Source organism: Helianthus annuus, chromosome 8, assembly GCF_002127325.2.
Source record: "Helianthus annuus cultivar XRQ/B chromosome 8, HanXRQr2.0-SUNRISE, whole genome shotgun sequence".
Classification (NCBI taxonomy): domain Eukaryota; kingdom Viridiplantae; phylum Streptophyta; class Magnoliopsida; order Asterales; family Asteraceae; genus Helianthus; species Helianthus annuus.
The window spans coordinates 37,020,781-37,033,117 of record NC_035440.2 but is presented as its reverse complement, the minus strand read 5'-3'; the positions used below and the strand labels follow the sequence as shown (position 1 = coordinate 37,033,117).

General features: G+C 35.9%; 3 protein-coding genes across 4 annotated transcripts; 1 reads left to right on the top strand and 2 right to left on the bottom strand.

Moving 5' to 3' along the window:
* Positions 1–377: 377 nt before the first annotated feature.
* On the bottom strand, positions 378–3,302 carry LOC110872719 (probable signal peptidase complex subunit 2). The gene is made up of 5 exons (XM_022121581.2): positions 3,087–3,302; positions 2,836–2,987; positions 2,042–2,123; positions 910–1,055; positions 378–637 (listed from the first exon to the last, which is right to left on the bottom strand). Exons 1-5 carry the CDS (start codon positions 3,195–3,197, stop codon positions 547–549), a joined length of 582 nt encoding a protein of 193 aa, XP_021977273.1. The 5' UTR covers positions 3,198–3,302; the 3' UTR covers positions 378–546.
* Positions 3,303–4,284: 982 nt separating this feature from the next.
* On the top strand, positions 4,285–8,600 carry LOC110872721 (probable zinc metalloprotease EGY2, chloroplastic). 2 transcript variants are annotated; one of them, XM_022121583.2, is made up of 14 exons: positions 4,285–4,586; positions 4,673–4,751; positions 5,366–5,446; positions 5,528–5,602; positions 5,696–5,782; positions 5,844–5,894; positions 5,982–6,086; positions 6,159–6,233; positions 6,311–6,416; positions 6,500–6,593; positions 7,427–7,580; positions 7,682–7,889; positions 7,979–8,139; positions 8,245–8,600. In XM_022121583.2, the coding sequence occupies exons 1-14, from the start codon at positions 4,420–4,422 to the stop codon at positions 8,491–8,493; spliced, it is 1,692 nt and encodes a 563-aa protein (XP_021977275.1). In that variant the 5' UTR covers positions 4,285–4,419; the 3' UTR covers positions 8,494–8,600. The 2 variants fall into 2 exon arrangements, with proteins under 2 accessions (XP_021977275.1, XP_021977274.1); XM_022121582.2 differs by having other exon boundaries at positions 5,976–6,086.
* Positions 8,601–10,374: 1,774 nt separating this feature from the next.
* LOC110869910 lies at positions 10,375–11,514 on the bottom strand. Its single transcript, XM_022119113.1, has 2 exons — positions 11,355–11,514; positions 10,375–10,931 (listed from the first exon to the last, which is right to left on the bottom strand). The coding sequence occupies exons 1-2, from the start codon at positions 11,512–11,514 to the stop codon at positions 10,375–10,377; spliced, it is 717 nt and encodes a 238-aa protein (XP_021974805.1).
* Between the last annotated feature and the right edge of the window lie 823 nt (positions 11,515–12,337).

Sequence of the window (12,337 nt, the reverse complement as noted above, 5' to 3'; positions counted from 1 at the left end):
AGGGGGCTTAAAGCCCCTTCCTTCAACTTGCAGAGTGTGGTTTAAAGCCCCCTTTAATATAGCGCCCCCCTCTAACCAATCTCAGCCTTCATCCCCTCAATTCTGCTTGTTAACACAATGGCGAGGACATGACGGCGCCCCCTTTAATTCCGGTGGTATGGTCGATAACGTCCCAAGAGCGCTATGGTGGCTAAGGTGGCGGTGTGGCGTTAAGCCACACCCACCGGCCTAAGCAATCTCTTTGTGCAGCTGAATGATATTTCAAGTTTGGGTTTTCGAGCAAGTTTAAATAATCCCTACGTATAAATAAGTAAATAACCCCCATTTTAGGTAAACCAAACATTTCCTCTAGCTCACACCTCAACAAACAACATATAAGGCTTAGCCTAGATTGCATTTGAAAACCAGTAGTCCATCAAACTTGCATGTTGTGATTGACTATAATCATTAGAATTTGTTATATTTAACTGTCGGGTTTACATTAATTTTAACAAATAATGTTAAATCTATTTCATAAACCACAACCATTCTTTTCAAGTTGAATTTTCACTTGCTCTTTTTGTTAGCATAGTCGTTTATTAAGCCCTCAACGTCTTTCCAAAACAAGCCTTCAACCAGCACTCCATCTTTTGTGAACCTGTAAAACACCCATAAGCGACTTTAGAAACAAAACCCTCATCCCAAAAACTTTTACAAAACGAGTGAGCCGGGTCACAGGCCAAAATAGGTTTGGATCAAAATGGAGAACTTTTTAAGACGAGTTGGAATGGGCTGTCTTGACCTGGGGCTCTTTCTATCCTATGCATCTCTTTTTGGAAAATAAGTGTTTAGTATGATTAAGAGAATTGTTTTATGCCAATTTTAACGAGTGAGTGCGCGTGTGCGTGTGTGTGAGAGAGAGAGAAAGACCACTTAGTGACGCTTTTGGTGAACTCGATAGTTGGTTTTGCCGAAATAGATTTAGGATCAGCGCTGGCTATCGTGAGAGTATACATGTCAGAGAATCTGGGCAACTTAGAAGACACCATCAAGCCAGTGCTGTTATAAGCAGAACCCTGCCAATATAACAAACTTAATAAATGAATAATGATACCACTGTATTTATAAATAATTAAAAACAGTCATGTTCCATCTCAAGCAAAATTCAATTAGATTATCTCAAAATGTCACGTAAATATCTCAAGGAACAACAACATTAAAGACCTCAAATCATTATGTTCTCATAACATGATGCAGAATTGTAACAACTTGACATTCATGACATTCGGTACCACTCAATTACTACTTATTCCCTAAAGATTCAAAAGATAACTTCTATATATCTGAAATCTAAAGATTATATCGTGAAAATGATGCAGTTTTGAGTGCAATCAAATGGCTCAAGAACGATTGATTAATCAAAGACGATAAAACGAACCGAATGGTTTCCAAGAAACCTTAAGGGTGTTCTTATTATAATAATCAAATCAAAAACTACTCATACGTGTTGACCAATACCACTATTTATACTAGTTCCTAACAACTTTAGAGATAAACCCTACTAAATAAAAGATAAACATAAAATAAACTTATTATGAGATAATCCCGCATCAGAAAAACTTGATCCTGACAACATATATATACTAATCCAGCAAAATTACGAAAGTACAGCGACATTCAGATAGCAAGCTGCTATGATAATATTTGATGCTATACGTCTAGACGAGTCAGATACATATGTGATATGTTCGGGTGTGACCAACAAAACATGTAGACCCACCAAAGGGGCTGCTCTGTTACCAAACACGGCAACTTAATGTATATTTGCTGTAGACTCTAGTGCTTATAACTCAACTAACACATATGGTTTGATTAGCATTCCAGGTTCCACACTCCTCCTTCATAATAATGTATTAATAATTACACACAATTTTGATCAACAATACACATCAAACATATGGCACACCATATATCATATACGTTAAAGACTTCAAATATAGATTCACATAAGGCTGAGTATAAACAATCTATCCAGAGTAAACAAGATCAAAATAAAACTTACAGCAGGAGGATATGTAAACAAAAATGCATTCTTTTCCTTAGTGTAGATGATCAGCTGCAATATTCCATTGAATAACACATACTTGCCATAGTCAAAGATCAAACAAACTCAAAACTTTCTTTGTGGTAAACATTCAATTATCAAATTTGTACACACAGCATAGTTGCTAATGGCGAATAGCAACAAATAGCGATACGGTACCTATATGCGACATAGCGAATAGCGATAAATAGCAGGCGCTATTACATAAATAGCGATACACTAGATTTTTTTTATAAATTTTATATGTATATTATATCAAAATACCCTGGTATATATATGCTATTTTACATGTATATTTAACAAAAACCTATAATCCAGCTATTTTATAGCTATATTTAATTGCTATTTATATTAAAAAAAACAAAAAACAAATAAGCGTCACTATTCTCGCTATCCATCCCTACAACCCTAATAACGACACTAGACCTATACGTTATGTAGCGCGCTATGGCGATCGCTGTTGACAACTATGACACAGAGATTAATCGCCGATCAGTAGTCTACCGATTAAACTTCACCTAGTCGGACCTAAAATCGGTTATTGGTCAAAACTGGTCAAATCTTTAAAGTATTTGTAAGATTATATTTAGAATTTTGAAAATTTTATATAAGTTTGAAAAAATGCATATAAAATTCCAATCCGATTAATCGCAATTCGGTGCCCCACCGCGATACTAATGCCTATTGATTTTCACAACAATGTACACACACTACAACACAATATAAATTCATTTTCAGACTAAGAAGGATATGATACGATGCATCCGATGAGGAAATTCTTGTTATCCGGAAACTTCTTATTGTAAAACTGAGCTAAAAGAGCAATAATAATAATAATCGCTCCTATCAACAATCTAACGTTACTCAGCCTCACATCTTCACTGTAACCGCGGCTAGTCACGATCTGGTTCAAAATAACAAAACAAAAACGTAATCACTGAAGCATAATGAAGAAAGTGAATCTGAAATTTGAAATTGAAGATGTTGGAGTGAAATTGTGTACCTCAGTGACAGTTTCGTCGAGTAAGTGCTTCATAGAGTGATGATCTAAAAGATTGGTCTTTTTAGGGTTAACGGTGGTGGTGCCGTTAGCAGTCGCCGTCACCGTCGTCATCTCCGATTTCTTTTCCGATTGAAAATTTTAGGTTTTGTTTGAGAGTGATATTTGGGGGTTTTGTTATTGCATAGTTTACCGGAAAGGTGAAACGTAGAAGTTCATGGGCCTTGACTAGCTATGTTGATGTTTGTTTTAGGCCCATCATGGTATGGTTTATGGGTTTTGTGGGCAATGTTATGTTTGTGCGTTACGACAGTTGGTTTAAAATATTGTACATTTAGAATTTTATATTATAAGACATTATATTTGAAAAGAGACAAAATATATTATATTGACAGAAAACTAAACAAATGAATAGCGACACCGATTCTGATAATACCGATATTGGTATTGATATTGTTCGATTAGTATCAGTTTGGTTTGTTTCATTACTAGTATGGTACCTGAAACTGACATAGTATACAGTACAAAGAATACATTATTCGAAACACAACTTGGTTCGTGACGGTACTAATACTCGATATAGCTTACGATATAAAGAAAAAGTTTACTTACAATAGTTTCACCAAACAAAAGTTGTCTAATGGACCCCAAAAAACAAAGTCGTGTTTTATATTGATCGAAAACCATAAGAACAAATAGTAATAACGTTTCCAATAATACCTATACCGATATCAATGTTGTTCGGTCGATATCAGTTTCGTTCGTCATGGTAACATCACTCGATATAACCTATAATACCAAAAAAGTACTTAATAAAAAAGAGTCAAGTTTTTCATTTCGCCTCGAACCTAAAAGATAAGTGAGTGGCCCTAGTATTTAGTATGATGAGTTAGTGTCTAGTGATAGCCTAGAAGAAAGTCGAGCGAGTATTAGCCCAATGGGCTGGAACCCATATGAAAAAACAAGATTCGGAGTAGGGATTACTTGTACCAAAAAACAGGAAAAATTGGTACCGATACATAATATACCCGGTACGATACGGGTACCCGATATCAAGAGCATGGGTGCCTAATGCCCATCCATCATCCGTGCCAATGTGCAGTGTGCGGTGTGCCAGTGCTGAAAAGCCAGTAACTGTGGCGGGTAAAAGAATATTAAAAAGATATTCCATATTTCTTTACGTCATAATTTTTAGATTTTAGAAGAAGATAAGATTTTGAAATATCTCAGATTTTCTTTCCCTCTCCGCCATTAACAATCCACACACCTCAAACCCCCAAATTTCCAGTTCATTCACCACTAAAACCCTAACAATTTCAATGTCGAATACTTCAACATGAGTTCCGCAACCAGCATGACCACCGCTCCGGCCTGTTTTCGCCGGAACTTTGTTCCACTATCGCCGTGCAGCTCCTGTTGTGACCTCCGATTTCATCCGTTCATTTCTCCGTACGTCAATTATGACCGTAGACGGAGATTTCAACCTGTTAAATGTGTTTCTAGGTACATTTGTTGAGAATATGCTGTGTGAGTTGTGAATTTAGAGTGTGATTTATTGTTTGGAGTATGATGTTATGATTTGCATTTAGGTTAGTGGTTAGTGGCAACCGAGTGGTTAAATGCAAGGCGGTTGAAGCGGAGACTGGACCGAGTGAAGATGATGATAAAGTGATGCATCTGTTTCCCTTTTTAGATTGATTATATAGTGCGTTTGTATAGGCTAAACCTGTTTTTTTGGTTATGTGGTTATAAGTTATAAGGCTATATTAATCAACCATGATTCACCTTTTTACATATACATATAGATGTGCGACCGAATTACTAGAGAACGATATAATGATTAAAAAAAGTTGTAACTAACTAACTATGATAATATTCAAACTAGAGATAGAAAAACGACTAAGAAACGAACTTTAGGATTGATGATAAATCAAATAGTAATAACTGTAATGGATAATAAACTCGGCTGACACGCCCCTTCAAGTTGGACGTTCAGAGCAACTTGTAGCTTGAAACGAAGTGCAGCAACTGGAGCATTTGAGAAACCTTTGTCATCATGATTTAATCTTCTGCCTGCGTTTGAATTTTGGCTTTGAGAACCAGGTTTATGGTTGTTGATATTAGTGTAAAATGATTACTAGAGGCCTAATTGTTCATACCATGAAACCACATTGACCAAAAAAGGGGTTTCGCTGTGATGATTACAAAAGTTCAATTTTCTTCTTCATCGTTATTATCATATGTCTAGTTACAAGCTTGGATGTCTTAACATGTTTGTATAGGAAAAAGAAGTGCATGAAGTGGTTGAAGCTGCAGAATCCACAAATTCAAGTAGTTCAACCATTGATGATGATAAAGGAAAAGTAAAAACTTTAATCTATATAACTGTAATTTATACATTGGTGTGCTTGATTCGATAAGTAACCGATAAGTTCTCTTGTTAGGATAAGGGGAAGCCTAGTCAGTTGGAATTACTCAACAAATTCCTGGATGGTAACAAGGCTCAAGAGCCCAGCGAGGTGTTTGTCAATTTAAATAAAATTATTCGTTATTATAATCAATAATAATACTGTGATTATTTTGAAATTCTGATAGAAATTTGTTTTTGTTAGAATAAAGTCCAATCAAGTCAACTGGAGGGGCTTAACAGATTACTAAATACAGATGTTGTCGAGGCTGAACCTAAAGAAGTCACTAAGGTATTTTTCTTATACTCTTATTTTGCAAGAAATTTGTATATTAACTCGTATTTTAAAACAGGAGGCTGATAATATAGAGATTACAAGCGGATCACCGCTGCCAGGTGTGAAGGTGAACATTTCATTAGTATGATGTCCATCTTCATGCGTATCATATCGTTCTCTCTTTATAGTTTCTGATCGTTTTTAACAGCCACAGGAACTTGATGACGTAATCATGATCCCAAAGGAAACCATCGATATACTTAAAGACCAAGTGTTTGGATTCGACACTTTCTTTATTACTAGCCAGGAGCCATATGAGGTGATTAAATACAAGTCATCTTTTACAATGTGATTTAAAAAATCTTTATTTTTTATGTTCTTGATGTCACAGGCTGGGGTGTTGTTTAAAGGAAACCTGCGAGGATCGGCTTCTGTGAGTTACAAAAAGATCGAAAAACGGCTGCAGGTTAGTTTAACTTTACCTTTACTTTTTTAAAACCTCGAAAAAGAAGGTTAATTACGTAATTTCTACTCTTTGTGAAGGACACTTTTGGGGAGCAATATAAGCTCTTTCTTTTGCTGAATCCCGAAGATGATAAACCTGTGGCGGTTGTGGTTCCAAAAACGACCTTACAACCAGAAACAACTGGTATCAATATCATGATATTATCTAGTCTATACGTTTTATAAGTTGTTTATAAAAACTATACCTTAATATTTTTTTTCCTGCAGCTGTCCCTGAATGGTTTGCTGCAGGGGCTTTTGGATTAGTTACAATATTCACATTACTACTACGCAACGTGCCAGCATTGCAGTCCAACTTGTTGTATGTTTACATCTACAAATAAAAAGATATAGGATTGTAAACGAATCGAACGAACACGAACAAGGGCTTGTTTGTGTTCGTTCATTAAGGAAGGAACATGTTCATGAACCATTCACGAAAGCTTAACGAATGGGATTTTTTGTTCGCTCATTAAGGAAATGAACATGTTTATGAACTGCTCACGAACACTTACCAAACGTAAACGAACACAAACGAATGTTCATGAACATAAATGGACACAAACGAACATTATATATTCTCATTTTAAAATTAAATTTGCATTTTTCATCAGAAAGATTACGAAGAATCCACCAAAAATAAATAAGTACTTAACATAACTATCCGAACCTAGTTCACATAATTAACACAAAAAATAAAGAAGTTTGTCAAGCTTTAACACAAACTAAAATTGAAATGGTCAAATGAGGGATGTTGGCGGAGGCGTATATAACATAACTATGGTTTCAAATTATTAAAAACTAAAACCAATAAAAATAAAAATATAATATAAAAAACCTTCAAATGAATGAACACAAATGAACATAAATGAGCGAAATATAATGAACACATTACCGAACGTTCACAAACATAAACGAACAAACACAACCTCTGTTCATGTTCGTTTGTTTAACTTATCAAACGAAATTTGTTGTTCGTGTTTGTTCATTTATCAAACGAACGAACATAAACGAACTTCCCGCCGAATGGTTCACGAACTGAAAGATAACATTAACATGCCATTTATTGCTATGGAGATACGGTTTTTTTTCTCTTTATTATAGTAATACTGTACCTTAATGATGAGCAATAATCTGCATATTGCGATGTCACAGATCCGTTGTTGACAATATCGATTCATTAAAGGATGGGATTCCTGGAGCCCTGGTGACTGCACTTGCTTTGGGTGTACATGAAATCAGCCACATTTTGGTAGCCAGAAGTGCAGGCGTTAAGCTTGGGGTTCCGTTTTTCGTACCAAGTTGGCAGGTGAGGTAGATCCACAAATAGAAGCTACTGGTTTTGACTTTTGACCTGACCCGACTGTTTGGAAGGAGAAAGTTGAAACTAATGATCTGTTTTGGTGGCAGATAGGCTCGTTTGGTTCAATAACAAGGATTCTAAACATTGTACCAAACCGCGAGGATCTTCTTAAGATCGCAGCAGCAGGACCTTTAGCAGGCTTTTCGTTGGGCCTCGTTCTTTTGCTTTTGGGCTTTTACTTGCCACCAAGCGATGGTATAGGGATCGTTGTTGATGCATCTGTATTTCATGAGTCTTTTCTCGCTGGCGGAATAGGTACACAATATCTCATTAACTTTATGTTCTTGTTTCTTTAAATGTCTCCTACATAATGATCTATAGTTTCATTTTGATATATTGTATAGCAAAACTGCTTCTTGGCGATGTTCTTAAAGAGGGAGCAACGATATCAGTGAACCCGCTGGTGCTTTGGGCTTGGGCTGGACTTCTCATCAATGCACTCAACAGCATCCCTGCTGGCGAGCTAGACGGTGGACGGATTTCTTTCGCAATATGGGGACGAAAAGTTTGTTTTTATATTCCATTCTTTTTTTCTAAAAAAGTAGTTAGTTTCTTTCATTTTCTAAGATAAAAGATAACCCAATTGACCCATCCGAATTGTGTTTTGCAGGCTGCGTATCGCTTGTCAGCTGTTTCTATCGCGTTGCTGGGTTTGTCATCTATACTTGATGACGTGGCATTTTATTGGGTCGTGTTGATATTCTTTTTACAACGTGGGCCCATTGCTCCGCTGAGTGAGGAAATTAGTGAGCCCGATAACAAATATGTTGCATTGGGAGTTATAGTTTTAGTGATGAGTTTGTTAGTTTGTTTGCCTTATCCATTCCCTTTCACAAGTGAAGCAATTACAAGTCTTTAGTGATATATACTCACTATATTGTTATGTCTATTAACATCCTATATTTTGAATATACATGCTTGTACTATTTTTTCACAAGTGATATGAAATGTTATTTTATTGCTGAATGTTAGTATGAGTGTTTAATGTTTTCATTTGAAGTAAATTATATTATAAAATTAAGTTATATGGCTATGATGCTAAATTCTAAATGAGAAATGTACGAAACTATATATATACATGCTTTTAATACCAATGAGATCTAAGACCACCTGAAACGCAGACGTCTCATGAGCGGGTTTCTCTCCTTCATGTCAGGAGCTTCACACGCGGCCCTCCCTCTTTAATCTTGTCACGTGTTTTCACCCAAGCCGCTTGTCCGATGAATTTTGTTACTCTTATCTCTCGCCACGTTCTCATTGCCCGTTCTCTTCCATACATCAGTCTTAGGGGCCAACACGGGCAAAAACAATAGAGATGATCTAAGTGAGAGTAGAAGAATACTAAAAGGATCCAAAATAGGTGTGTAATTGAATTTCTAATTGAAAACATGGCTTATAATGAAATTACTACGAGTTCGCCACACACACACACTCCATTCTATGGATAAATAGTTCACGGCTAAAAGCTTAGTCAAAGCTAGCTTGAAAATAACTTAAAAACAATGTTTGGAACTAGGGGTGCGAAGAATTTCAAATAACACAAACCTAACACGGAATTAGTGTCTTCGGGTTTAGCATAAACAGGATTGGGTTAGTTTCAGGCCGTTCCTGTAAACCCGTTTAGCGAAATAGGCCAGGTTTGTGTCAACTAGAGACCCATTTAACCCATTTATTTTATTTTCTAAATATATGCTTTGGGTATGTTTGGCAAAAGTAACTTGGATGAAGTATTCTACTAATTCAAATATTAAATAGTTGGTTCAAATTCCATTCCATTTTAATTGATTTTTTAAATTGTTGCCATCACCACTTTTGGTGGGGTGGTAGAGACTTTGTGTCTCTTGGGGAGTGACAAGAGTTTAATTCTAGGCATTGGTAAAATTTGATGTAATGTGTAAGTAGTGTTATATAACTTTTGCCGTTCAAAAAAAATCGATTTTTTAAATATTAGATAAATTTACAAATTAAGTGTATTATGATTGTAGGCTATCTCCTATACAAAACCAAAAGAAGCTGACGCCTTCTTAGGTTAGAGAATTGTGATTTAGACGTTAAAACATTTTCCTCTTTTTCTCCTTTTTCTTTCAGCGTATATCGAAAATAGGATTCGAACACATCAAAAGGGTTCTCAATTAGGGGAGTTTGGTTATGGTGAACAAGGTATAACATCATGCCTCTAAGACAATGAGTAGTGATTATGGTGAATAATGCCCTACCTATGAGGGTTTTCCGTTACATGTCGTCCTTGTCAGCAAAGGTGCATTTTGAAGAAATGGGCGTAGTGGGATAACGCCTCCACCCTTGGGCGTTGTCCGACACGTGGCACTCCCATAATTACCCAATTATTTTTTTTAAAACAAATAATATTCTATTAATTAAATAAAATTACATAAATAATAAAACAAATACACATAATAGTTTTAAAACTAATAATATTTTATTAATTCTCGTCTTCGCTTTCGCCATTCCCGTCATCTTCGTCATCCGATTCTTGCTCTCCCTCGTTTGGAATATGTCGAGCCGACCACACATGTTCAACCAAATCAATCGCTAACGCACTATGTGCGGCTTCAGACCGCAATTCATGTGCATTATTCACTCTTTCTTCCATTGTTGCTTGGGGATACTCTTGAACGTCTTCCAGTACATAGTTCTGGCATATTGTTTTTCCTTCGTCTTCCAAAATCATATTATGCATGATTATACAAGCGTACATAGCATCTCTCATTTTTTCTTTGCTCTATGCACGACAAAGATTTCTCAAATAATGCCACCGTTGTTGAAGAACCCCAAAGCATCTATCAATATCCTTCTGCGAATACTCTTGAACCTTTTTAAAGTAAGCTTTTTTTTCATTGTACGGGTCCCTGAACGTCTTCACGACAATTGAATACCTAGGATAAATTCCATCGCACAAATAGTATCCATGCGGGTAGTAGTTCTCGTTTGCATAAAAAGATGCTTTCACAGCTCGACCAGAAATATAGTCCTCTACCAATGGAGACTGATCGAAAACGTTTAAATCATTGCATGACCCTGCTACACCAAAGTAAGCCGACCATACCCAAAGGTCCTGTGAGGCAACCGCTTGAAGAATAACAGTTGGTCCATCTTGGTCACCTTGTGTGTGTTGACCTCGCCATGCGGTCGGACAATTATACCACTGCCAATGACGACAATCCAAGCTTCCGATCATGCCCGGTAAACCTTGGAGATTAGAATGGACCTCGTAAATTTTTTGAAGGTCGGACCAAGTGGGCTTTCTCAGATAACGGGGACTGTAAAACTCTATAATACCTTTAAAAAAATATAACGTTAGGCTAAAATAAAAAAATATGAATGCATGTAATTAATAAATGAAAAAATGGTAATGTATCTTTACAAAAATGCTCCAAGGGATCTCGCATTGTTTTCTCGGCCATCAATATTCGTCGTTGATGTCCGTCGTGTTTCCGTACCCAAGGACTCGTAGACCTGAAGTACACTTTTGAATACCGGTGAATCCAAGTGTCCCTTTCACATCCGCTTTTTGTTTAAAATAATCATATGTGTTTTCCAAGTCTTCAACGATGCATAAAAATAAACGTTTACTCATCCGGAAACGACACCTAAAAACTTCGGGGTTTGGGTAAGTAGGCGCTTCATCGAAGTAATCTTTAGTCAACCGGTCGTTTGCCGCTTGTCAGTCTCGTTGAATATATTCTCTTGGTATAATCTCACGTTGAGGCTCGCTACAATGTTTCATATAACGAGCCGCTAGTTCGCACGCACTCGTAACCGCCTCTTGCTCGACCTCCTTATCGGTCGACTCACCCTCATCCGCTAAAAAATTTTTGTGGTAATAATTTGCAATGGACGACGCGGAGGTGGGGGAATCCATTTTGTATAAAATGGGTGAATGTTGTATAAAAAAATTTTGATGTTTGAAGTTGTTGGTGAGTTTTTTGGTTATGATTTATATAAAATGGGTGAGGGTAATGGTATTTAAAAATACAACCGTTGTAATCATGACTGTTGCCAACGGTCATTGGCCATCAAACCTTCTCTCCGGCGTTGATTTTAAAACGCTTCAGGCAAATTTTGGTCGAAAAACGCCCATGGGGGCGAAGATGAGGGCGCGGTGAGGCATTCTTTTCTAAAGCACGCCCAAAGAACAAATGACTATGGTGTAATGGCTCTTCCTTTATTTTAGAACTAGTTTTTTTTAAGTCGTGCGTTGCGGCGAAATCGAGCAAATGATAATATAAAACAACGTGATTTGAAAAATAAAGCATGTTGTTTAGAAAGCCAAACCATTAGAACGGTTTAGTTTATCATCGTAGCGTTTATGATATCAAATAAATACTTTATTTTGAGTACAACTTCGTTTTTAACAAAACTTATAATGGAATGTCGAGAGAAAAATCAAACACAACTACGTACTTAAGTTTTAAAAAAAATTATAAACGTAAATTATTAAAGAAGTATCAAATTATTTGATAAATTAATATATGTTCTAAAAAATGAAAAAATAATTATTAAAAAATGGTAAAGGAAATATATGATTTTAAAAAATAAAAAATATAAAAATATGTTCTTAAAAGTAAATATAATAATAAACTATTATAATATATTAAATAAAAATAATAAAAAACTATATATTATTTTAAAAATAAAATTACTGTTCATCATCATTTGTTAACTCTATATATATATATATATAT